We start from the raw sequence: 23,256 nt of genomic DNA, 5'->3' as shown, positions 1-23,256 counted from the left end.
TATTAGGGATATTTTACCCTTTAATGAATGTCATTTTTGTGACTTTCTCATTCTAGTACTATTTTTGAGACATAAACTTCAAAAGGTGCTATTATTGACAATTGCCCATTAATGAAAGTAGTATAACTTTTCCCTCCACTTAAAAAATTTACTCCAATTTTTTAAAATTAATTCTCTCTTTTCACCTCATATTTTCACCATTTTACTCTGAGTAACCAGCGGCACTCTTTTCTTTGGGTTTTAATTGTACTAAAATTTGAATATTCCACTGTCGATGCGATCTTTGCTGCAATGTCGTTGACTCTTTCATTGTACTTTTCTAATCTATTGTTATTTTTGGTTTAATGATAGTTCATCAATGTTTAAAGACGTTTACTTTTGTTTTCTTCGAAAACAATCAAACCAGTGGAAATGTTACAAAGCCAATCAAGAAACCTATAGGAAGGCTTTCATTCTATATTTTACGGGGTGAACCAGATCTCATTATTTAGGAAACAAATATTTAACCGATTATGCATCGTGGATACTATTGAGATCTGAGAGCCTTGTTTATTCAAAAGATAAGAAAATAATAATAATAAATAAATATAGGAAAAAAACTAAACGTACGAAATTTGAATTTTTTTCCGTAACATGAAATTTGAATTTAAATAGAATATTATAGCTGGATGAGGTGGGAATATTTTACATTAATCAATGATTAGTAGCTAAGTAATTGTCTAAAAGCAAATTGCATTAGAAATGATTTGATTAAGGTATAGTTGCCAGGTGTTAATCTCAGTCTTGCCCCCAGGTTGTTGTTTAGATTCAGAGAGAAAGAGGAGAATCATCATCCTAGCTGTTTCCTATTTGCCCATTTCTCTCCAATCATCATCAAGCAGCAATCAGCCATGGCATTTTCTCTCTCATCTTTCTCTCTCTAGACCCCATCCCTTCCTCCCACCTCCCGCGTCGGTTCGCGCCTTTTCGTCTCGTGTGTGATTCGGTTTTCGAACGAGTCAAATCCCTAAATCTCCTTCGAATCTCTCATGGCGATCGTGACGGGAGATCGATACCTAGAGAATCTCGAGAAGTTCCTCGAAGGAAACGCCGATTCGCTCATCGACGCCACCGATGTCCTCAAACTCAACCCCGCGGGCCTTCACTACGTTCATCTCCGTCTCGAATCTCTCCGCGAAGTCGAGCGTATGCTCTCCGGAGCTCCCGTTGACTATCTCCGCGCCTACGTCTCCGACATCGGCGATTACCGCGCGTTAGAGCAGCTCCGACGTATCCTCCGCCTCCTCCCTTCTCTCAAAGTCGTCTCCTCGCTTCCTTCCCCGGCTCGTGATCCCACGCCGCTCTCTCTTCTTCCCTTTGCGAGGCTTAAGGTTTTGGAGCTGCGCGGGTGTGATTTGTCCACTTCGTCTGCTAAGGGGTTGCTCGAACTAAGGCACACCTTGGAGAAGTTGATCTGCCACAATTCCACTGTGAGCTCTCCTCTCCTCTTTTTGTTTTTGTTTGTTTCCTTGGTTTAGTGCATTCTGTTATGGCATTGAGTGGGGATTATTAGTTTCTGTGTTGCTTTAGATTGTAGGGAGATTGAACTGTTAGTGTATTTGGAATAAGCTATGAACGCTGTGAGGTTTGTGTCATATCTCTCAGGACGTTTCAAGAACAAGGTTGATTGTATGAGTTTATTCATGTGTTGTTGCTTGTCTTTGAATATTTTTTGGAAGTGTTCCTAACTAATCTTTACCAGGTTTCTACCAACTGTAGGATGCGTTGCGGCATGTGTTTGCTAGTAGAATTGCCGAAATAAAGGATTCACCACAGTGGAATAAGTTGGTTTTCGTTTCTTGCGCTTGTAACCGTCTCTTGCTCATGGATGAGTCGTTGCAACTTCTCCCAGCTGTTGAGTCGCTTGATCTGAGTCGGAACAAGTTTGCGAAGGTGGATAATCTTCGGAGGTGTTCCAAGCTGAAGCACCTTGATCTAGGTTTCAATCAACTTAGAAAAATCTCTCACTTGAGCGAGGTGGGTTACGTCAGGTTTCTTTCTGCATGTCCTTTTTTTATGGATTTCTTTTGATATGAAGTTACTTAACTTTTGCGTTTGTTGGTTACTATATATGGCTTAGTTTGAACTCACATAGATATAAGAACACTTTGATGTGTTTGCTAAAGATTTTATTTAGATTTTTAGTACCCTAGGGGACCCATGCACCTTTATCTTTGGACTATGCAGGTATCATGTCACCTTGTTAAACTTGTTTTGAGGAACAACGCTCTAACTACATTGCGTGGGATTGAGAATTTGAAGTCACTTGAAGGCCTTGATGTTTCCTTCAATATTATTTCAGACTTCTCAGAATTGGAATTCCTTGGGAGTCTTTCATTCTTGACAGACTTGTGGTTGGAAGGAAATCCGTTTTGCTGTGCTCGATGGTACAGGGCAAATGTCCTCAGCTACGTTGCTCGCCCAAATGATGTAAGTTTTGTTTCAGAGGCTACATAATCTTGTTAAAAAGACAGACTTTGCACCAATTCAGTTTCTGCTTGATTCATAATGATTCTTACTATCTGTGCTGCGTTTCAGTTAAAGCTAGATGGCAAACAAATTGGGAATAGAGAATTTTGGAAGAGGCAGGTTGTTGTTACCCGTAGGAAAACACAGCCTGCTAGCTATGGGTTCTACTCTCCGGCTAGAGAGGAAGCTGATGATGAAGGAAGCTTCAATAGAAAAAAGGTTAACGACAGAGACTTCAATTACAGTTTATTTACATATATATAATGTTCTTGTGACTATAGTGGCCCTTTTCTTCTGAGTGACACACTGACACTAAACCCTAAGCAGGAAAAAATATAAGAATATATCCAAACCAATTAAGGGATGTAGTTACTGTAGTATGGAACGGGTTTTTGAAGAGCATCTTGAAGATATACATCACTTGATAGGCAGCTTCTCTATGTTTTCTTTCAGAGTTTCAGTTTCTTGGTTTGTTTTGTGGTGTAATTATTAAAAGCTTATTGTTGTCCTTTTTCACTCTCATAGTCACAGGCGAAAATCTACCGGCTCGCGTCTATTGACACTGAGGAAGAGAGCACTTATGTAAATTCTGACCAAGAGTCTGCTTCATGTGAACTCGAGACTCAAAGCAAAGAGGAGAATATCAAGTCCGATCACGAAGATGATATCTTTGGTCTAATAAGTAAAGTTGAAAAGTTGAAGAAAGAACGTTCGGTTCTTTGGCTGCGAGAGGTTAAGGAGTGGATGGATCATCCGTCAGAGGATTTTGTGGATGTCAGAAAAGACGGCTGGAGTATTGATTCAGAGAAAAAGTACTACACAAAGAATGGAAAAAACTCGAAGCATCACAAGGAAGCATTGAGATATCCACCAGGGCCTTTACCAGGTTTCCAAATTACAGATCTAAATCAGAAGGATCAAGCATATCTTCTTGATGGGAAGCCAGATGAAAAAGGAAACATGTCAACATTGGATGCTACTCACGATATAACAGGATCATTTTCACCCTCAACATATATGCAATCACCCCCTCACTATCAAAAGGATGTCTTACACCGACGTCATAACCTGGTGGAAGAAATCTTGCAGCTATCAGCAGATTCTTACTCAGTAGCATCGTCTGATAGCTCGAGCAGCTGCAGTGAAAATGAAAATTATGACTCTGAGCAATCAAACCCTGAACAAGATATGTTGGTGGATCATCTTAATGAGAATAGCCCCGGCGAGGAGATTCTGGGATCTGAAAAAGGCACAAGCTTGCTTGATTCTCAACCAGAAAAAAGTAGCATAATAAAGACTTGGAGGATAGATGAATCGTTCAAAGCAAAGACCAATAATATTATTTCTGGACTACATAATAGTGAGCTTGCTTCCGGTGTTAATCATATTTATAATTGGTTTGACAAAAGGAAAAGCAAGAGGCAGCCTAAAAAGAGAGTTGTTTCTCTATTGGTGGATAATAGTGTCATAAGTAGCGGAGAAACATCTCATAGAAGTGATGCTGATATCAGTGATTCTGGTGAAGATGGGTGTGTTTCTGATCATTTGCAAGAAGGTTCATTGACTATGGGTTGTAATAGTAAGAGAACTACTAGATTTTGGGGTGCCGAAAAAACCCCTGAAGTAATGGGTGGTTTAGTGGACGAGTATATTACAACAACGCTGTCAGATTCCAGCATTGATGAGACTTGTAGGATTTACGTATGTTGTGATTGTGTACTACGGCAAGAATCCACCTACACGCAACAGTGAGTATTGTTCCCCTTATTATTGAAGTTCTAGGTGAAAGAAAGTAATGTGAGTCCCTTCTATTTTGGTTTAAGATATGAATTATGATACTTGATAGGGCATGCCGAGCAGTAAAAAAGGTCGCTGAGGTTGCGTAGTTATTTATTTCTTTTGTAATGATAGGTTCTCCAGTATTCAATTTGAAAATGAAAAATTGGTCGATGAAATTAGAGCGATATTGTTTCTGGTTCCCTTGTTAGTCAGATAGTGTCTTCTTTTGCACCTGACGGTACTCTATAAATGCAGGGAAGTAGTGCTGCTGCGGAGTAGCCAAGATAAATTGTGTGTGCTGTTCGTGGATGTTTCTACTGATTCACAAGGTTAGACTGGTCTTCCCCGTCTCCTCTTTTATTCTTTGTGTGTTAATATGATATGTTCTGTTGATGCTGACTCACTTTTTCTTGACCCCTGGTGTACGCAGATAGAAATTTAAGTTTATTGTGTTCGCATGCTATAAATGATATACAAGATGTCTCAGTTGGGCTAGGACTTCAAGTTGTGAGGTTAGTCTCTTATGGTTGCGTTTTTAAACTTGATTATGTCCCCATGGTCCCTAACCTCTCTCTTTCTTCTGGTTTAGGCTACGCTTTAAGGAGGGCACGGAGTACATTTTCAAAACAGAGAGCATCGAGAAAACAACAGTTTTACTCAATATCACTAAAGTGTTGGATTCTCAAGCTACGGAATCTAAATGTTTGGGAAGGTGAGCTATATCATCATTTTTTTTCTTCAGCTCTTTTACTATTTGCTTCTGCCATTTTCTGATTTGACATGTATTGAAACTTAAATAACAGTTTGGAGAATATTCAAATGGAAATGTTTGAGAAAGAAATATGTGGTGGTTTAAAGTTGAGTATATTCCAGTACAGTGTTCTCCATTTTCAGAGAAGCACTCTTGGAGGTATGTTCTTTCCCGCGTATCATTGATTGAGAAAAAGTTCACTTTGAATGATTAACTCTTTTCCCCTGAAACCGTAAATGAAGTAAGACCTGATAGTTTGACCTAGCAATGAATTTGCCTAGATAATTGTTAGACTAGATCAACCGCTCATGATTTCATTTGTGGTGTGTAAGCTACTAAGCTCACATTTACAAAGTTGGAGCCCCTTAATGTTGGTTCCTTCTCTATACTATATGGTATTTTAAAATTTACTGAGCTAAGTATCCTGCCTCGATGCCGCAAATCTCAGGGTATTTTTCTCAATGGGATGTCGGTAGTCTAATGATTTTTGTTTCTAGGTTCAAAATCATTCAGTCTCGTATTCCACATAAATATGCAGATTAGATGCACATCATGAAGCAGTTTTGTTTTGTTAGTTGATCGAATTGAGAACGGTTTATTTATGCTAAGAAGTACTTAATAGCCTACAAGTAAATCCGATTCAAGCTGAGTCAACATTGACTGACCATTTAAGTGTTAATTTTCCCTATTGAACTGTGCAGAGGTGTCATGGCTTCCACGGTCACTATTTGTGGTAGATGGACATCTTTTCATATGCATTGAAGACTTCAGGCTGCTGAGTTCTCTGCCAAAGGATACTTCTTCGGCTCCATATTTCTCACTTGACTCGAGCTGCTCCATCTCCGACATTTTTGAGATGGTAACAAGTTTGTTTATTCTTGCTTTTTGCTCACACTGTCGTTTTTCCCCTTCTTTTTTGATGTATGAAAACTTGAGTATCATCCAGGCTATTGAATCCCGGGGAAGCTCATGCTTGTCACTGAAGATCAAGCAGAAGAATTCCACATTTCAAGCCAGACCAAACAGAACAGCGACTTCAGCAACATGGAAGCTCAAATTATTCAGCATCGAGTGTGTACTCAAATTCGTGTCTCTAGTCAAAGGACTTCACCCGGATTCACCAGAACTCCCGTTGCTCGTAAGGCATTTGGGTTAGATATAAGTCGTAAAGTTACTTTTTAGAAAGTGAGAAAAAATGCCTCCTGCATACTCACATAATGTTCATAACTTCATATTCATTTGATTCAGTTTGTTCCCATGTGTTTTGATTCATCTTGTATAAAGCCCTTGGGGTATTGTGGCGTGCTCTGAGTGAGTCTGATTGACAGATTCCTTCAACCGTTTCAACATATTCTTTGATTTGTATTCTTTTGTGTATCATACAACCAACATTGAGGAACAAGAAAGTACATCAAAATGTTTCTGTGATTCTTTTACTAACTTTGCAGGTGGCTGGAACAACAGAGAAGCCTAAGCCTACTAAACCTGTCGCTTCTCTTCATCAACTTGTTCCATCAATGCCTCTAACTCAGCCTCAGATAAGCTCTCCAACCGTTTCTGCGCCCGCCACAAAACCAACCATATGTTAAGGGTAAATTAGATAAAGCCCGAGAGCTAAAGTACTTGAAGAGAGAAATCACAAACCTGCATGACTTGGGACTCGTAGTCACGAAGTTGCTGAGCATAAGTCATCTCCTTGTTACCGACCCTAAAGATATAAGTCGATATCCAACCCAATGTCAAGCCTAGCACCAGTATCAGCTGTACAGCGTTACCTGCTTGCAAAGGATCTACTCCCACATACTGCACAGTTCATGATAACAAACGTACTCAGAGCCACACACAGAGAGAATAAAGAACATTCATGATTTGCTTCTTGATTCTTGGATTACCTCAAGGCCACTCTCTAGCCCGATACCAAGTGCAGTAACTCCGACTCCTATCAACAGAACATCCTTCCTCGTGTATCCAAACGGCGTCTTCTGTAAACCAAGTTATTAAACACACAACAAGAGTTTGCTTTATTAGGATATGAAACTATGAAGCAATGATAATTATGATGTAAAATTGAAGACGATGAGACCTTGGTCTTTGTGGCAGAATCTTCTTCAGTTTCAGTAGATGATTCTGAGCTCACTCTACATCTCATTCTTTGCTTACTCGCTCTTATTTTCACTGATGATGACAATCCATTATACAAGACTCTCTTCGCAGCTCTAACTCCTCCTGCATCATCTCAACAAACATAGGAAGACTTATACCGTCGCTTCTGCTAAATCTTTAGTATATTTTGTGGAAAACGATTTGGGTTTGTGAAAACAAAAACCTGTGATTTGTCGACCAGTCGGACGAATCTGTACAGTTGCAGACAGAACCTCTTGGCTTCTGCATAGATTTGAAACTCCGTACGGTAGAGAAGCCATGTCTGCGTGTAACCCAGAAGCGGTGCTTACATGTAAAGAAATGAAACACGAAGAAGAGATGAGAGACAGAGAGAGATGGGTGGTTGATATTTTATGCGCGCGTTGAGTTTTTTTTTTTTGGCTTATTGAATCTTCCCCATACGCGCGCACGTGCGGCGCGTGTTTCTAACCGCAACTATTAAAAAAATTTGCGTTTCTCCGAATGTTAAACTCTCAACGCCAACCTAATCTATTACTGATCAGACATTCTCAAACAGGTACGTTCTGGAGCATGTCGGTAAGCTGGTGCTTGAGTTAGTGGCTCCCTTCACCAAAGATCGCTTCGAACTTATACTTCTGTTAGTTTTACATTCGTTAGTTGAGTATCTTTTTCAAAGTCACTGTGTATCTTGATTGAAAAGAATCATCAGTTACATCCTTTCTTGGAGTTGATTGGTTGTATAATATAGTTCTCATCTCAGGTTCGTTCATTCCAAAGTATTTGTTATAGTATGTACAAATCCAAACAAAAGCATATTAGCAGAGTTTATACCAGTACATCTCTATGCAAGAATAAGAGATTTAGCATTGCAAGTCGGTTAAACCAACATAAAGATCAAGTTTATTGCTACAAATTTGTTGAATACCAACATAGAGGTCACATCTAGCATTAGAATAAGAACTATGTTTAGAAACCTGACTCATAAGAAGGAGACTAGAGTTGTCTTGCTGATTCATTCACGAAATGCACTCTAACAGCTGAAACCACACCTCCTGAGAGTTCAAATTCACAAACCACAGTGTCTCCTGGTTTGAGGTTGTACTTTTGACATACAGCTGCCCATCCCAGGAAACCATATAAACCGCTGTAACTCTTGGTGAAGCCCTCCATTTTGCTTCCATCGGGAAGAAGGAAGTCTATGGAGGAACTATGAGGACCAAACTCCAAGCCATACTTCTCAATCACCGGAGGACTCACATACTATTTGTACAAATATGGAAGAAAAAAAAGAAGACTTAAGTCTTACAGAATTTTATAACTGGAACAAACTAAAACGCTGTAAAGAAACTGAAGAATGCTACAAAATTTTACCAGAACACTGTTTGTTTTGGTGAGCGTCTTCTCAAAGTAAGGGTTGTTGGGATTTAAGAGGTATCTCTCAGGGCTTTCAACATGATCAAAACTCTCCCTCCCTCGACTAGTTTGTCTTCCACTTGCTGAAAATGCGTTCACTAATACACAAATACAGAAAGGGTCAAAGCTTAGTTTCTTTGAGTTTTAAAGACCATGAAGATGATTTATTTTCTTACCAGAGTTAGAGGCAGTGACGAAATGCACTCTAACAGCAGTAACCACACGTCCTGAGAGCTCAAATTCACAAACCACAGTGTCTCCTTGTTTGAGGTTGTACTTGTGGCATACATTTGCCCAGCCAAGGAAAGCATGTAAACCGCTGTAAATCTTATTGAATCCCTCCAGTTTGTTTCCGTCAGGGAGAAGGAAGTGCATAGAGGAATTGCGGGGACCAAACTCCAACTCATACTTCTTAACCACCGGAGTACTCACATACTACTCGGTACAAGTATTATAAAAGAGGACAAGTCTTAGCTTTATAACTAAAGATCAACCTAAAAAAAAAGCAGTAAAGAAACTGAAGAATGCTGCAACTGAATTTTACCAGGGCAGTGTTAGTTTTGGTGAGCGTCTTCTCAAAGTAAGGGTTGTTGGGATTCAAGAGGTAACGCTCAGGGTTTCCCACATGAGCAAAACTCTGTCTCCCTCCTCCACTTGCTGAAAGTTGTTCAGTCGCCAATACAATTAAACAAAAAGAAAAGAGTCAATCTTTGGGATAGATAGTTTCTTTGAAGAGCATAAAGATGATATTTTTCGATCTGAATACTCTTACCAGAGACAGTGGTTGGCTCCTGGTGAGGTGGTTCAACTTCAAGAGGTGCAGAGAGGATCTCTTTACCATCTTTCTTGAAGATCCGGACTTGGAAATACATAGTGCCTTGATGTGTAAAGTGCAGAGTATCATCTGAAGCTAAAAGGTTGTCATCAACAAACTCATTCCAATCTTCTTTGATCATAAACAGACAATTCTTGTCTCCCTGGAGCCAGAGCTGCCAAGAATTGTTCCAAGGAACAGTGAACACCACCCTGTGTTCAAAAGCCTCAGGGTTGCTTCTCAAAATCTCTTCAGGAATAATCCTCTTTTTAAAGAAACCCACAGAAACAGCAACACCAGAACTTTAAATATAATATAATAATCAGAGCAGCAGCTTCATCTAGGGGGAGGGAGAGAGTGTACCATGGATTTCGATTTCCAGTTTTGTCCTGGGGACAGGGACTTGGAGAAGCTACTCTTCTTGCTCTGAGTTTGGTGGATCTCCTCTCCCTCTGGCAACTTTTTTCTCTTCATAGCAAGAAGAATCGATTCTCAGGGATAGGGGAGGATTGGACTGGAGGGAGATGAGATCAATTGTGTATGTGATGACAGTAGTATAAAGTAAACCAATGCCACAGTAAAATACGTTCTTCAAGCTTTGGTGACGGAGGCTTTTCGCGTGCTGATAGTGAAAATACCAAAATACCCCTTACATCTCCCCAAGTCTAAAAAACTGAAAAGCTTGTTGTCGCTACTCGCTAGGGGTTGGATAAATAAAACTAACCCGAAAACTTGAACCAAACCCAAACCAGGCCCAGTAAAAATGAATCAGAATCGAATGGAATTCGACATGAACATCAGCTGAAACATGTTTTATGGTATTATTCAAAAAAAAAAAAATGTTTTATGGTATTTTGGGTGAGTACGAATATATATCCGAAAAAATTCAAAAATTCAAAAATCTACAAAAATGCTCATACCAAACTCAAACTCGAATAAATACACAAAATACTATAAAATCTCATTAAGTACTTAAAATAAATATCAATTATATCAATAATTAATCCAAATACTTAGCTTAATATAGTACATGATGCTCTTCTTCTGTATAGTCGAAATTATTGGATTTTAAGTGTATTCTTTTCTTTTATATTGGATATGATGTGTTTGCATATAGTTTTTGAGCTTCTTCTCTAATTTCATTATTTTTGCTCCCTAATTTGAATTGTCAAAAATTACACTATAACAAAAAAGAGTCCTGACAAGAACATTACTTATTTTCATTTCATTTTTATTTTTATTTTTGATCTTTGTTTCACTGAATATTTATTTAGTTTTCGGGTTTAACTAAGTACAAAACAATAGTTTGGAACCGAAAACCTAATTAAGATTAAAAATCCAAAATTATATTGGGTTCAACCATTTTTTAAAAAAATATTACCAAACTTGAACTGAACCCGACTAAATCTAAACGAAATTCTAATTGGACTTTTATAATATCCGAACCTGAAATTCGTAAATCCAAAAACTCAGAATCTGATTGAATCTGAACTCTGATTGGTCTCCCAAATACCTAGAATTAGTTGCAGGTAGAACATATTAGGCATTGCATTTGGTTATGTCATATAGCTTTTTCGGTTTTGAAATAATTTTTTTTCCGAATATTATAAAAACCAAGTCAATTTGAGTAGAATCCTCCTAAATTGGTTATAATGTGTAAGAGCCAAAAAATAATTGGGTATCCTTGTAATTAAAAATTATTTAAAAATATTAGGCATTTTATATCTAAATTATTTAAATTGATCCAAAAATAATCAAAAAATACTAATTACATGTTGTTTGAACCAGATAATTTTATCTGAAAATAATATTGGTTACTGTTTAGCTGGGTATTTTATATCCAAAATATCTAATTTTATCCTATACACTCAAAATAACTTATTATATATCACAACTAGCCAAATAAATCAATAAAATAATAAAATGATTATTAGCCAAACAAATCAATGTGGAAGATCAAGTTTGATTTTAGTAGCAAAAAAAAAAATCAAATTACAATCACTCTCTTTCCGGTTCCATTTACCACTGAACCGTCTCTTTATTCCAACATCTAACACGTAAAAGGCTAAAACACTTTCATCTAATGCCACCAGTGTCTCCCTCAAGCTGAAAACTCAAATAACATCGTGTGCTTGTACTTCTCACCAGCCTTGACCACAACACACGGGAAACTCTTCTGGTTAATCGCGTTAGGGAACCCCTGCGTCTCAAGGCACACACCTGCATGCTTCCCATAAACCGCATTCCCTTTCCCCACCACTCCATCCACATAGTTCCCCGTATAAAACTGCACACCCGGAGCATCGGTCCACAAGTCCATCACCCTTGAGCTCTCACCGTCTCTTAGCTTCGCCGCGTGTTTCAGCCCGTCCTTCACTTGATCAGCACAGTCCAACACGTAGTTGTGATCATATCCAATCCCCACCTCTCCTATACGCTCTCCTATCCGTTTCTCCTCGGTGAAATCGAATGGAGTTCCCTTAACCGGCAAGAGCTCACCTGTAGGGACAGAGTGTTGATCCACGGGAGTGATATGAGAACCCCAGATTTGGATCCTGTGGTCAAGAATGTTTCCTGAGTCGTGACCCGATAAGTTCCAGTATGTATGCTGAGCTAAGTTGATTGGAGTGTCTTTATTCTCAGGAACTGCCTCCATGTCAAGTCTCATGGTTGTTGCTGACGTGAGAGTGTATGTGGCCGTGACAGTAACCGCACCGGGATAACCTATTAAACGTTACAACACATATTATATATTTAGCTTATCCAATCTCATGTAGAATATATATATTTCTTTTCTAACAACCTTCTTCTCCATCGGCGCTGTGATATTTGAATGTGATGAAAGGTTTGTCACCGTCTTTCTTGTGTCCTGCGACTTCCCATGTCTTCTTATCGAAACCTTTGTTACCACCTGAAAGATAAGAGTAACATTTATGTTTTACACATCCGATTAATTAAGTTTACTGAAAAGGTGCAGAATCATATAGAGGAAAGAAGAATGGTTATATTTTACCGTGGAGGCTATTGGGACCATTGTTGATGGGCAAAGTGTAGTCGACTCCATTGAGACTAAACTTGCCTTCTTTGATCCGATTTGCTACACGACCAACTATGCACCCAAAGTATGGTGCAAGCCCGTTCTGAATCAATCACATACTTCAGATTCATAGATAAAAAAACACACACACAAATTCAAAACCACTGTTACAGAATCCTGATTATTTTTATTGTAACTTCAGCTATCATAAAAAAAAAAAAAGAATTCATTACAACAAGAGCACCACAACAGGCATGATCATTAATACTTCTTAACAATATGATTCAGACACTATGCATAAGAAGTATTTCAGACACACCAGTTGTTGTTGTTGTTCATAAGTACTCTATTGACCAATTCAGACAACAGAAACCACATGGGTGAGAGTTTGAGAACAGATAGCTTATAGCCATTGATCAGAACTCTTTTTTTTATTCTTCTAATCAGATCTAATGAAAACCGTGTGGTACATCAATGAAATAGTTAGGTGAATTTGAAGAGATATATTACCACATAAGGATCCACCGAGTCGAATCCGAGAACAACATCAGCCAGTTTCCCTTCGATTTTTAAAAATCAAACTCGATCATCAGATGATTAATTGGGACTTGGAGAAAAAAAGGAATACATAAACAAAAAAAAGAGGAAGGGAGAAGGAGAAGGAACCGTTCTTGTCGGGGACAGACAAGGAGGTGATGGTGGCGCCATAATTAGAGATCTTGACCTGCAAGGATCCGTTGTTTAGCTCGAAGATCCCAGGAGTATTATCATTCTTGGTCTGATCTGCCATTATCAGGGTTAAGGATAAGGAGGAGGATAAAGCCAAAGTGAATTAGATTTTTGTTGATATGTAAAGAGAGAAACAAGGAGGAAGTGATCACTTCTGTTGAAGCTTACGTCATCTCAATCTCAAACTCTCATCTTGTTTTTTTTCTTCTCAAAATAAAATTAATTTTTTTTTTATCATGCCTCAAAATAAAATTAACTAGAACATGCACCAATTTACTCCCTCCTTTTCATAATAGAAAAAAATTTGGTTCTTAATATCAATACTATTAAAAGGGAATGAATTTAATAAATCTAATTAAAAAAATTGTTTGAACCATTTCCTTGACTAATAAAGGGGTGATTGGTTGGGTTTTGTCTTCTTACTTTAGCTTTATTTACTTTTAAATCACTAAATTTTACCAATCATGTTGTAGCTTTACTTTTAAAAATTAATGTTTATATCAAGTTTTTATTTAGTTTTACCAATCATATTTTATCTTTATCTTTAAAGCTACAGCAAAAGAAAAAAAAGCAAAACTTTTTTTTAATATATTTTAGGCAAAAACCCAACATCTTCTTTTTATAGGCTGTAGAATCTGTAAATGAAAAAAAAATATCTATAATATAAAATAAATTATATAATCATAATAAAACTTTTATAAATATTTTAGTTTTAAATTTGATTGTTTTTAAATTATTAACATATTTAAATAATATAAATATTATTTACATATCACATTTTAAATTACAATAAATTTTGATAATTTATTAAAAATATTAATATAATTTATTTTAATTGATATAAAATAATAATTTTATATATACAACACATATTTCATATATTTTATTTTAAAATATCTACAGCAAACTACTTACAACTACAACAAATTTAACTACATCAAAAGTCTCTGCAGAGAAAGTGTACAGTAACAACTTTACAGCTACAACTGATTTATATACAGCTAAACATTTGCAGCTAAATTTTTAAAGCCACAGTCGAACCAATCATCACCAACATTTTTGGTTTTACCATAATATTTAATTAACAATAAGTAACCAAAAATTTATCTAACAAACATTTAATAATACATTTATTTATTAGAGCACATTATTTTGTACAAGAACAAAGTTATACGACATATATGCTATCCTTTATTAGATGACCGTACTATTTGCTACACACAAATAATGTACCACATATACTTTATTATATTATTATCTAAACATGTCTCATTAGTTTCATAATTAATAAATGACTCATTTCACCCAATATAAATAAATTATATAAGTCGTTTGATCCACCAACTATGTAACAATACACGCCATCCTTTTAATACTTCTGTTTTAAATCATGAAAAAGCTAATTCATATATTTGCAAAGAATATATCTTACTTCGAAAAGTATCTAAATTTGAAACAAATCAAAAATTAAATATTCTTATACTTTTATCCTATTTTAAAAACCAAGATATAGCAACATTGTTACAAAATATTTTAACCAAAAAATAATATACCGTATATATACTATTTAAATTCAATAACTTTATCAACTTTAACAGATTTCATAACTCATTTAAAAATTAACATATATCATATATCATACTATACCATGTCATCATACATTATATATTCCAAAATATACAAAATCAAATCTAATAAAGTAAACCATATGTTAAAAATTATATATTTTACTTTAAATTATTTTTTATACAAAGTATTTATCATAAAATTTGTTATTTAAAATATTTTTTAACACTATTAAAAACTTTACAAATTTATACTATTAAATTGGCCAAAAATATTTCAAGTACATCTTAAAGGTAATTAACTCAAAAAATGTAACTCTTATAAAATGCATACAAAATACAATCAGAGAGTGTAAGGTCAAAAACAAAATACAATCAGAGAGTATAAGGTCAAAAACAAAATACAATGAGAGAGTGTAGGTCTGATCTCAGTCAACAGGTCAGGTTCATTTCGGGTCCTATTCGGGTCCTAAATATTTGGACATAACTAGGTATTTAATTTTTTTGGTTTAGGTTTGGATTGGTTTTTTTAGGTCCTGAGCGGTTTGAATCTATAATTCAAATACCTATAAAATACATGTAATTTTTAGGTACGTAACAGGTCCGAATTAGTTTGGGTATTGAGGAACCAAAAAATACTCGAAGTACCTGAAAACCCAAAAAAAATACTGAAACACATACCCAAAAACCCAAACAAGTACCCAAAATATTGAAATACCGAAAATATCCAAAATTTTACATGAAATCTGACCCGAGGAACCGAAAAATACCCAAAAAAAATTCCGAATACCCTATATATATTTTTATTAGAATTTTACTCAAAACTCGAAACTAAAATCGAAAACCTGAATGCAAAACTTAAAAAGTATTCGCAATACCAAAAACATATCTAAAATACTCTAATATACCTAATATACACAAAAAATTCAGGTACTTGGGTATTAGGTTGGGTCTCGGTTAGGATATTGACTCAAAGAAAACTTGCGGGTCCAAAAATAAAATTGAATATGTACTTTGCCCTAGATCCAAATCCAAACATCACCAATATTTCCAGATCGGTTTCAGTTTGGTTTCACGGATCTGGTAAAATGTTCATATCTAAGAGAGAGAATTACATAAAGAGTATATATACAAAATCATAAATAAACTAATTCATAAATTATACAATTTTAAATAAATTTTTCTTCGATATAATATAACTTTTATAACATAATAATGCATAACAATTTTAAAATACTAATTCATAATATTTGTTTACAATCCAAAGAAAAACCTGCGCTTTTGAAACGCGGATCAAAATCTAGTATATATTAAAAACTATTTTTTCTAAGTAAGAAATCACTAAAATATAATTTAAAACTAATTTATTTAATTATAAACAAAAATAATGAAAACACAATTGACTACACAGTTTTTGATAAAACTAAAGTTACATATTTTTTCTGAAACACTTTTTCTTTTTTGAAACACAAAGTTAAATGTATGAAAACATCATCTATTATAAAACAAAGACAATCATCTAAAACATCATCTATATTGAAATGTAAATATTAAATAATTAAATTTATTTTAATTAGTTAAATAATATATTTTTGGGGGTGGAACGGGAATAAACCTCAAGAAACGCAAAAAACACACAAAACAAAACTCTTTCTTCCTTCTTAGGGTCTCTCTCTCTTATCTTAAGCAAAGCAGTCATCGATGGCGTCTCACGCTTCGAATCTCTGGGTCCTTCTTGGTTTAGGCATCGCCGGGATTCTCTTGGCTGCTAAGAAGCTCAAGAAAACCATCCGTGAAGATTTCGGCGCCTTTATCGACAAGCTCCTCCTGCTTCCTCCGCCGCAGCCTGCTCCTCCCAAAGCTCCTCACCCTATCACCGGTCTCTCCTTCGCCATCTCCGACGTGTAAGTCACTGTACACACCTGTTTCCCTTCCCTCTTCAGCTTCATATGTCTCTCTTGTGATATTTTTGGGATTTAGGTGAAGAATTTTTGCTGAGTAGCAAGAAACTTCTACAGTATCTGTTAGTGAACTTCCGAGATTCATTTTGAGCAATTATACTGAGAATATGTTTGTTATAAGCTCAAATGTTCAAATGGATATCACCTGCGAATGAATATAGAGATATGAATCTTTGAATTGTTACTATCATCGTTAGACTCTAGGGCTTGGATCTTTAAGTTGTAAGTTTGGATTCATCACCAAGCTTAGATGGTTTCAATTGCCGTAGAGAGTGTTTGACCTCTACTTACAGAACTATGGATATGTTGATTGATTAGTATATATCTTATCTAATTTATGTTCATATATCTCATTCTCATGAATGAACTTTTTTTACTTTGCAAGAGGTTAAAAATGCTGAGCTTGCTCTTTCTTTTCGTTCTCATCTGTTTTACAGATTCGATGTTACAGGCTACGTGACTGGCTTTGGTCATCCAGATTGGGTCAGGACGCATGAAGCTGCTTCTTCAACATGTCCTGTGGTTTCAACTCTCGTTGAAGGTGGAGCTACTTGCGTTGGCAAAACTGTTGTCGATGAACTTGCCTTTAGGTTTGTCTCTCTCTTTCTATTACATATGCGAAATTGTTAACTATGTTGAAATTCAGAAAAGGACATGTAGTTTACCAGTTTGGGATTCCAGTGTGAAATTTTTTATATTTTTTAGTGGAGAAAACAAGCGTTACGATTTTGGTTCAAGCATTTTGACCCCTTTGTTTTCTTCAGTATCAGTGGAGAAAACAAGCATTACGAGTCTCCGACAAATCCTGCTGCTCATGATCGTATCCCTGGTGGCGCTTGCAGCGGAGCTGCTGTTGCCGTAGCCACTAACGCTGTGGATTTTGCCTTAGGTGAGTTCAGTTTATTCTTTTTTTTCCCTTGCGAGGACAATGTAGTGCAAAGGTAACCTTTAGTTTTGGTAACAAAACATGGTTGACAGTTATATTTCTTTAGGAAGACCCTAAAAAGATCCTAAACTTGTTTAGTATTTACATGACATTTTCATCAAAGCTGCCACCATTTGCATTTCTAAACAAGATGATGTTATCACCATAAATAAGAACACTTCTGCATTCATTTTGCTTTCATCGTGAACGAGATAGTGAAAGCTCAGAATCGGCTGTATGAATCACACCCCAACCTTTCTGTATAAGCATAATATATTATAACCTCACTTTTAGCTGATTAGGCCTCTAATATAATTGCTTAATTTTTGACTCTTATGGCTATATAGGAAAGATAGTCTGTTCATTGGCCCCTCTCATTGATCTCTTAAATCTCAATCGCCTGCTGGTTTTGGTTCAGTTTTCATAACAATATGATTGCATCATTGCAGGCATCGACACAGTCGGCGGGGTAAGAGTGCCTGCTGGATACTGTGGCGTTCTTGGGTTCAAATCTTCACATGGGGCCATTTCAAACACTGGGATCATACCAGTATCTTCTAGTCTTGACTCTGTTGGTATGGATACATATACATGTGTCAGTTAGACCTTTGTGGTCTAATAATACATTAAGCACTGTTATATGAGAAGTTAAGTTGATTCTGACCAATAGATATTGCCTTCAGGATGGTTTGCTCGCGATCCAAACACCCTACGTCGTGTTGGCCATGTACTCTTGCAACTTCCATTTGCCACACAACGTAATCCAAGGCAAATCATAGTAGCTGACGACTATTTTCAGCTGTTAAAGATCCCTGTGGACCGGATTACACAGGTGGTGATCAAATCAGCTGAAAAGCTCTTCGGAAGTATGCCTTTTGCTCTTCTTGAAGTACCTCCGTCGTCATATATCCTGATTATAATCGAGATATCCTTTGTTTTATTTTCAGAACAATCGCTGAAGCATCAGAGCCTGGAGAACTATTTTGAATCTAAAGTTCCTAGCTTGAAAGAGTTCACTAGGACGAAAGCCATTGCTAACACGAAGGTCCCAACATCGAGGCTACTAGCAAATGTCATGCAGCTTCTTCAAAGGTGTGCCTGTCGTTTATTCACCATCAGAGGATGAGAGAATCTCGATTCTGAACTCTTAAAAACGATCTTGGCTTGTATTGTAGGCATGAGTTTCTTCAAAACCATGGGGATTGGATCAATACAGTGAAGCCAGCTATTGATCCTGTGATTTCTTCACAAGTGTGTGACAACGCAGAACTAACCAATGAAGAAATTGAGAATCTGAATACAATTAGAAACCAGACACGAGTGGCTATTAATTCACTTCTCAAGGTATTCATGCTCTTTCCATGCTATCTCCACAACTTGAGCAACTTTCGTTAAGAGTGACTTGACTAAGCTTAAGTGTGTTTGTTTCCATGGTTCAAGGATGATGGCGTTCTGGTTATTCCAACAATGCCAACTCTTCCTCCAAAACTTGGTAGCAAAGAGATCATCTCCGAGGACTATCAGAACCGAGCTTCCAGTCTACTTAGCATTGCTAGCATATCTGGATGTTGTCAGGTTAGATTCACTCTCTTATTTGGTCCTTTCCAGTGAAAAAAACGATGGTAAATGGGCAAAACGCAGTTCACATATTATGTGTCTTTGAACATTTATTGGTCTGATAATACAGGTGACTGTGCCACTGGGACACCACGAGAAGTGCCCTGTTTCAGTTTCTTTCATAGCAAGACATGGTGGTGACCGCTTTTTACTAGATACAGTGCAGACAATGTATGCGTCTTTGCAAGAGAACTCCAGTGTTATTGCCGATCCTAAATCATCTAAAAAGACCATCAGCCTAGAAGAGTCAGCTGAAATTGCCAAAGAGAAGGTCTATTAATTATCCAAATGGCATTGTCATCCTTTGTCTAGTGTGGTTCTCATTTGTTATTTCTTTGTTCGTTGATTTTGTAAAACCAGGGTAACCAAGCTTTTAAAGAGAAACAGTGGCAGAAAGCTATAGGTCTATACTCAGAAGCTATTAAGCTGAGTGAAAACAATGCTACATATTACAGTAACAGAGCTGCTGCTTACCTTGAAATTGGAAGGTAGTTTATTTCTCTGCTCCTAGAAAACCTCTTTTAAGTGAGAGTTCTTTTTGTTGTGGCACTGGCTTGATAAAACCCTATACATACAGCTTTCTTCTAGCCGAAGAAGACTGTACCAAAGCCATCACTCTCGACAAGAAGGTAACTTTCTTTAAACACTGGAGCTAGCTTAGTAATAACACTCTTTGCCTTGAACCTCAACAGAATGTTTCCTTCTTTTTGTTCAGAATGTGAAAGCCTATTTACGAAGAGGAACCGCAAGGGAAATGTTAGGCGAGTACAAGGAAGCCATGGACGGTAAGCTTTAAAGAACCAAGATCTAAACTATTTTCGTCTTAATAGGTAAAAAATATTAATTTTTTTTTGGTAAACTCTGCAGATTTCAGACACGCGCTGGTGTTGGAACCAAACAACAAGAGAGCGTCTCTATCAGCCGAGAGACTGCGAAAGGTATTCCAGTGAAGCTTCGTTTCATTCCGCAAACGTATGTTCCTTTAAAATGTATCCAAGAGTAAAGGCCAATTTTGTTACAATCCTCGCATATTTAGGGACTCTATTTAGATACACTTTGCGAGAGTCTTCGCCGAAAATGGAATCAAAATATTACCGTTGTAACGGAGTTTTAGCGTCCACTAAAATTGGATTCCCATAACTAACGTTCATCCTAAACAACGGATACCGAAACTCACGGTCGTCTTCAAATCAATGTGAAGTTAGGTCATCCCTTTAATATACATCGTCTGTATCCATTTCTTTCACTGCACGTTATCTCCTCCCCGCAAACGCTTCGCTCTAAGAGAAACACAGAGCTAAGAGGAGGAGAGAAAACAAATAAAAATAAAAATAAAACGAAACATTTGTGTTGCAGTGGAAGCTTTGATAAAAGATTCGTAGAGAGTGAGCAATATATAGAAAATTAATCAAAGGGAGATGACCACGACAGGCTCACTAATGAACAATCTTTTGGGACTCCTTAGAATCCGCATCAAACGAGGCGTCAACCTCGCCGTCCGTGACATCAATAGCAGCGACCCTTACGTCGTTGTCAAAATGGGCAAACAGGTCATCTGATATTACAGTATCACAAATATTCATACGTGCAAATATTTAACTTAATTGTTTTTTCTTTGGTTGCAGAAATTGAAGACTCGTGTTATCAACAAAGACGTAAATCCAGAATGGAATGAAGATCTGACTCTCTCCGTCACAGACCCCACTCTTACCGTCCTCTTGGTATGTTTTTTCATATAAATCATATTTTAAAATTTTATTATTATGGACCATATGTGTAATATGTTTTGTATATAGACGGTGTACGACCACGACATGTTTAGCAAGGACGACAAGATGGGTGATGCAGAGTTCGAGATAAAGCCGTATATTGAGGCTTTAAAAATGCACCTTGACGGTCTTCCTAGTGGAACCATTGTCACCACGGTTCAGCCCTGTCGTCGCAACTGTCTAGCTGAGGAGTCTAAAGTCACTTGGGTCGACGGTAAGCTCGTTCAGGATCTCGTTCTCAGATTACGTCACGTTGAATGTGGAGAGGTCGAGGCTCAGCTTCAGTGGATTGACCTCCCTGGCTCCAAGGGTCTATGAATTACTTTTTCTTTATTAATCATCTTTACTTTTTGAGAATTAAAAGTCAAAATCAAAAGTAAGAACATACCCATCTTGAAGTAGAAAACGCATATTAATCCATGCATGAGAGTATGAGGATTAAGAGCGTTGAGTGATGTTTTGTTCCCAAATGGTGATCGAGTCCTATATATTGTCCATGTATATTTGGTTAGCTATGTGCCTCGAATAAATCCTTTGATTGACACGAACAACTGATTTTATTTATATGCTTTTATACAGTTACACATACACACATATTGGGATGCTTGTATGTTCATATATTTTCATTATTTAATATCAACCAAAAGAACAGATAATGATCCAAACTCAGCCATAAACGTTTTAAATAAAATTTAAAATCAGCATGGTACCATTCACATGGATACCGCAACGCCTTTTTCGACAACTGATATCAGAAGTTAATGTTTACGGTGCTGATTGCTGAAGCAGAACATATGTGATTAAATGTAGTGAACAAGATTCACCTCTAAAAAAATAACTCTGAATCTCATGAAGAAATTATACTATGAAATAATGGGGTCGAAGTGAAAAGAGACAACGGAGATATTAGGTGAAGAGAATCCAGGTGTACTATAATGAGTGATCCACCATCGCTGAAAACGACAAAACACGTGAACCCATTGTTGTCCTTTAATACAACGTGTCTTGATGATCACCATCAGTAGTGTGTCAAGTGACTGTGATGACACTGAAGCGTCTTTCTTGCTATTTACGAAAAAAGTAAAAGAGATTCGAGTATAGTATACTGTTTCTAATTTTTTATGTTTGATAGAGATCCCAAGGGACCCTAAATTACGGTTCCCTATGAACGATCTAGAGATTCCCTTCCACCAACTCTCCCAAATTACTCATTTAGTTTTACAAAACCTTTTTAGTATTGTTTAATTTCGTTTGACCTGAAACTCATTTCCAAGAAACTTCCATTCATACTCTTCAAAAGAAAACTGTATATGTTCTGAATTCCGGTAACGTTTTTACTTTTTAGCCAATGCCTATCAACTGAGATTTCCTTTTTTCTGAAAAGATGTCACTAGAGCCTACAGGAGATAGACCACACTTGCATGCAAACACTAGATTTTTGTCCAAAATAATTACTGAGTCCCACCAATAATACACACATCCACCAAAGGGTAACATAGTCCACAATGTCTCTCATTTCTACACATGCTCGTCTCACTGCCATCCCTTTCGAAGCTGGTTTATATTTTTTTTCTCAAATCACCCATTTTAGTAAATTTTTTTTTTTTTTTTGCTAAGAAAAAGGGTTAAACCCGGGTCTATTAAAGACACAGACCTAACTCCCGGGTGGGAGGTGCAATCCACGGATGGATCCTCTCCCGGGTATTCAAATGGGCCGTAAGCATGGGCCCATATCCGCGTGGCCACATGTGGAGCTAATAATTTTGCACTAGAGGAGAATCGATCCCTGGCCTAGACCAACAGGACAACTCTTCCTATAGTGGAAACCACTAGACCACCATTTTAGTAAATTTAAAAACGCCACTTTAATATATTTAAATATTAGGGGTTGGAAAGATGTCAATAAAAATATATTATAATTTTTATAAAAATTTAAAAAGTTACTAAAAATTTAAAATTATATACAAATTTTAAAAAATTCAAATATAATGTTGTTTATTGAACACAAAATTATTGACAAAATTAAGAAAAATGTAAGAATTTATATTTTTTCTTTTTATTTTTATTTCATTTTGATATAGTTGAAAAAATGAAAAGTAAAAATAACTGACACATTTTTTTAAGAGTTTCAAATCAACAAAATCATTAGTTTTAAGGTGACATGTGTCATGTTTTGGTCTACGGAAGGTTAAGGTAACATACTCAAATCGGAAAACATCATAAACAGAAAACACAAACCCAAAAAACCCGAAAAAGCCCAGATC

General features: G+C 36.6%; 6 protein-coding genes across 8 annotated transcripts; 3 read left to right on the top strand and 3 right to left on the bottom strand.

Annotated features, from left to right (window-relative positions):
* The first annotated feature begins 875 nt into the window (after window positions 1-875).
* On the top strand, window positions 876-6,459 carry LOC125574927. The gene is made up of 11 exons (XM_048779679.1): window positions 876-1,469; window positions 1,759-2,016; window positions 2,227-2,469; window positions 2,578-2,727; window positions 3,034-4,256; window positions 4,543-4,616; window positions 4,718-4,799; window positions 4,877-4,999; window positions 5,091-5,197; window positions 5,740-5,897; window positions 5,985-6,459. The coding sequence occupies exons 1-11, from the start codon at window positions 1,029-1,031 to the stop codon at window positions 6,192-6,194; spliced, it is 3,069 nt and encodes a 1,022-aa protein (XP_048635636.1). The 5' UTR covers window positions 876-1,028; the 3' UTR covers window positions 6,195-6,459.
* Window positions 6,372-7,536, bottom strand: BNAA05G22300D. 2 transcript variants are annotated; one of them, XM_013830546.3, is made up of 5 exons: window positions 7,365-7,536; window positions 7,122-7,264; window positions 6,931-7,020; window positions 6,683-6,841; window positions 6,372-6,595 (listed from the first exon to the last, which is right to left on the bottom strand). In XM_013830546.3, exons 1-5 carry the CDS (start codon window positions 7,459-7,461, stop codon window positions 6,518-6,520), a joined length of 567 nt encoding a protein of 188 aa, XP_013686000.2. In that variant the 5' UTR covers window positions 7,462-7,536; the 3' UTR covers window positions 6,372-6,517. The 2 variants fall into 2 exon arrangements, with proteins under 2 accessions (XP_013686000.2, XP_048635637.1); XM_048779680.1 differs by having other exon boundaries at window positions 6,931-7,017.
* Window positions 7,537-8,004: 468 nt separating this feature from the next.
* LOC125608990 (B3 domain-containing protein At5g25470-like) lies at window positions 8,005-10,052 on the bottom strand. 2 transcript variants are annotated; one of them, XM_048779677.1, is made up of 6 exons: window positions 9,753-10,052; window positions 9,348-9,654; window positions 9,120-9,232; window positions 8,752-9,010; window positions 8,534-8,673; window positions 8,005-8,422 (listed from the first exon to the last, which is right to left on the bottom strand). In XM_048779677.1, the coding sequence occupies exons 1-6, from the start codon at window positions 9,861-9,863 to the stop codon at window positions 8,156-8,158; spliced, it is 1,197 nt and encodes a 398-aa protein (XP_048635634.1). In that variant the 5' UTR covers window positions 9,864-10,052; the 3' UTR covers window positions 8,005-8,155. The 2 variants fall into 2 exon arrangements, with proteins under 2 accessions (XP_048635634.1, XP_048635635.1); XM_048779678.1 differs by having other exon boundaries at window positions 8,534-8,658; window positions 9,753-10,050.
* Window positions 10,053-11,292: 1,240 nt separating this feature from the next.
* Window positions 11,293-13,291, bottom strand: LOC106390142 (galactose mutarotase-like). Its single transcript, XM_013830539.3, has 5 exons — window positions 13,093-13,291; window positions 12,937-12,986; window positions 12,403-12,529; window positions 12,193-12,300; window positions 11,293-12,113 (listed from the first exon to the last, which is right to left on the bottom strand). Exons 1-5 carry the CDS (start codon window positions 13,214-13,216, stop codon window positions 11,491-11,493), a joined length of 1,032 nt encoding a protein of 343 aa, XP_013685993.2. The 5' UTR covers window positions 13,217-13,291; the 3' UTR covers window positions 11,293-11,490.
* A 3,054-nt stretch (window positions 13,292-16,345) lies between these two features.
* LOC111215679 (outer envelope protein 64, chloroplastic) lies at window positions 16,346-20,339 on the top strand. Its single transcript, XM_048779676.1, has 13 exons — window positions 16,346-16,624; window positions 17,119-17,271; window positions 17,446-17,570; window positions 18,056-18,181; window positions 18,290-18,472; window positions 18,554-18,698; window positions 18,782-18,950; window positions 19,047-19,181; window positions 19,294-19,494; window positions 19,584-19,711; window positions 19,801-19,852; window positions 19,939-20,008; window positions 20,091-20,339. Exons 1-13 carry the CDS (start codon window positions 16,422-16,424, stop codon window positions 20,171-20,173), a joined length of 1,773 nt encoding a protein of 590 aa, XP_048635633.1. The 5' UTR covers window positions 16,346-16,421; the 3' UTR covers window positions 20,174-20,339.
* Window positions 20,340-20,461: 122 nt separating this feature from the next.
* LOC111215680 (protein C2-DOMAIN ABA-RELATED 4-like) lies at window positions 20,462-21,543 on the top strand. The gene is made up of 3 exons (XM_022719615.2): window positions 20,462-20,773; window positions 20,849-20,944; window positions 21,020-21,543. Exons 1-3 carry the CDS (start codon window positions 20,642-20,644, stop codon window positions 21,308-21,310), a joined length of 519 nt encoding a protein of 172 aa, XP_022575336.1. The 5' UTR covers window positions 20,462-20,641; the 3' UTR covers window positions 21,311-21,543.
* Window positions 21,544-23,256: the final 1,713 nt, after the last annotated feature.

This window comes from Brassica napus, chromosome A5, assembly GCF_020379485.1.
Source record: "Brassica napus cultivar Da-Ae chromosome A5, Da-Ae, whole genome shotgun sequence".
NCBI lineage: Eukaryota > Viridiplantae > Streptophyta > Magnoliopsida > Brassicales > Brassicaceae > Brassica > Brassica napus.
This window is presented reverse-complemented; position numbering and strand designations above follow the sequence as displayed.

What these genes read in the sequence shown, in the direction of transcription:
- LOC125574927 (XM_048779679.1), top strand. Translation starts at nt 1,029, where the DNA reads ATGGCGATCGTGACGGGAGATCGATACCTAGAGAATCTCGAGAAGTTC. An exon ending in TGATCTGCCACAATTCCACT is followed by an intron (nt 1,470 to 1,758) that starts GTGAGCTCTCCT and finishes TACCAACTGTAG; the next exon opens with GATGCGTTGCGGCATGTGTT. An exon ending in TGTTTCTACTGATTCACAAG is followed by an intron (nt 4,617 to 4,717) that starts GTTAGACTGGTC and finishes TGGTGTACGCAG; the next exon opens with ATAGAAATTTAAGTTTATTG.
- BNAA05G22300D (XM_013830546.3), bottom strand. Translation starts at nt 7,461, where the DNA reads ATGGCTTCTCTACCGTACGGAGTTTCAAATCTATGCAGAAGCCAAGAG. An exon ending in ATTCTGCCACAAAGACCAAG is followed by an intron (nt 7,021 to 7,121) that starts GTCTCATCGTCT and finishes CTTGGTTTACAG; the next exon opens with AAGACGCCGTTTGGATACAC. An exon ending in ACGAGTCCCAAGTCATGCAG is followed by an intron (nt 6,596 to 6,682) that starts GTTTGTGATTTC and finishes TGGCGGGCGCAG; the next exon opens with AAACGGTTGGAGAGCTTATC.
- LOC125608990 (XM_048779677.1), bottom strand. Translation starts at nt 9,863, where the DNA reads ATGAAGAGAAAAAAGTTGCCAGAGGGAGAGGAGATCCACCAAACTCAG. An exon ending in ACTGGAAATCGAAATCCATG is followed by an intron (nt 9,655 to 9,752) that starts GTACACTCTCTC and finishes TTCTTTAAAAAG; the next exon opens with AGGATTATTCCTGAAGAGAT. An exon ending in GGAGCCAACCACTGTCTCTG is followed by an intron (nt 9,233 to 9,347) that starts GTAAGAGTATTC and finishes AACAACTTTCAG; the next exon opens with CAAGTGGAGGAGGGAGACAG.
- LOC106390142 (XM_013830539.3), bottom strand. Translation starts at nt 13,216, where the DNA reads ATGGCAGATCAGACCAAGAATGATAATACTCCTGGGATCTTCGAGCTA. An exon ending in GTCTGTCCCCGACAAGAACG is followed by an intron (nt 12,987 to 13,092) that starts GTTCCTTCTCCT and finishes TAAAAATCGAAG; the next exon opens with GGAAACTGGCTGATGTTGTT. An exon ending in TGGTCCCAATAGCCTCCACG is followed by an intron (nt 12,301 to 12,402) that starts GTAAAATATAAC and finishes CTTATCTTTCAG; the next exon opens with GTGGTAACAAAGGTTTCGAT.
- LOC111215679 (XM_048779676.1), top strand. Translation starts at nt 16,422, where the DNA reads ATGGCGTCTCACGCTTCGAATCTCTGGGTCCTTCTTGGTTTAGGCATC. An exon ending in TCCTTCGCCATCTCCGACGT is followed by an intron (nt 16,625 to 17,118) that starts GTAAGTCACTGT and finishes TCTGTTTTACAG; the next exon opens with ATTCGATGTTACAGGCTACG. An exon ending in CTATTAATTCACTTCTCAAG is followed by an intron (nt 18,951 to 19,046) that starts GTATTCATGCTC and finishes CCATGGTTCAAG; the next exon opens with GATGATGGCGTTCTGGTTAT.
- LOC111215680 (XM_022719615.2), top strand. Translation starts at nt 20,642, where the DNA reads ATGACCACGACAGGCTCACTAATGAACAATCTTTTGGGACTCCTTAGA. An exon ending in TTGTCAAAATGGGCAAACAG is followed by an intron (nt 20,774 to 20,848) that starts GTCATCTGATAT and finishes CTTTGGTTGCAG; the next exon opens with AAATTGAAGACTCGTGTTAT. An exon ending in CCACTCTTACCGTCCTCTTG is followed by an intron (nt 20,945 to 21,019) that starts GTATGTTTTTTC and finishes TTTTGTATATAG; the next exon opens with ACGGTGTACGACCACGACAT.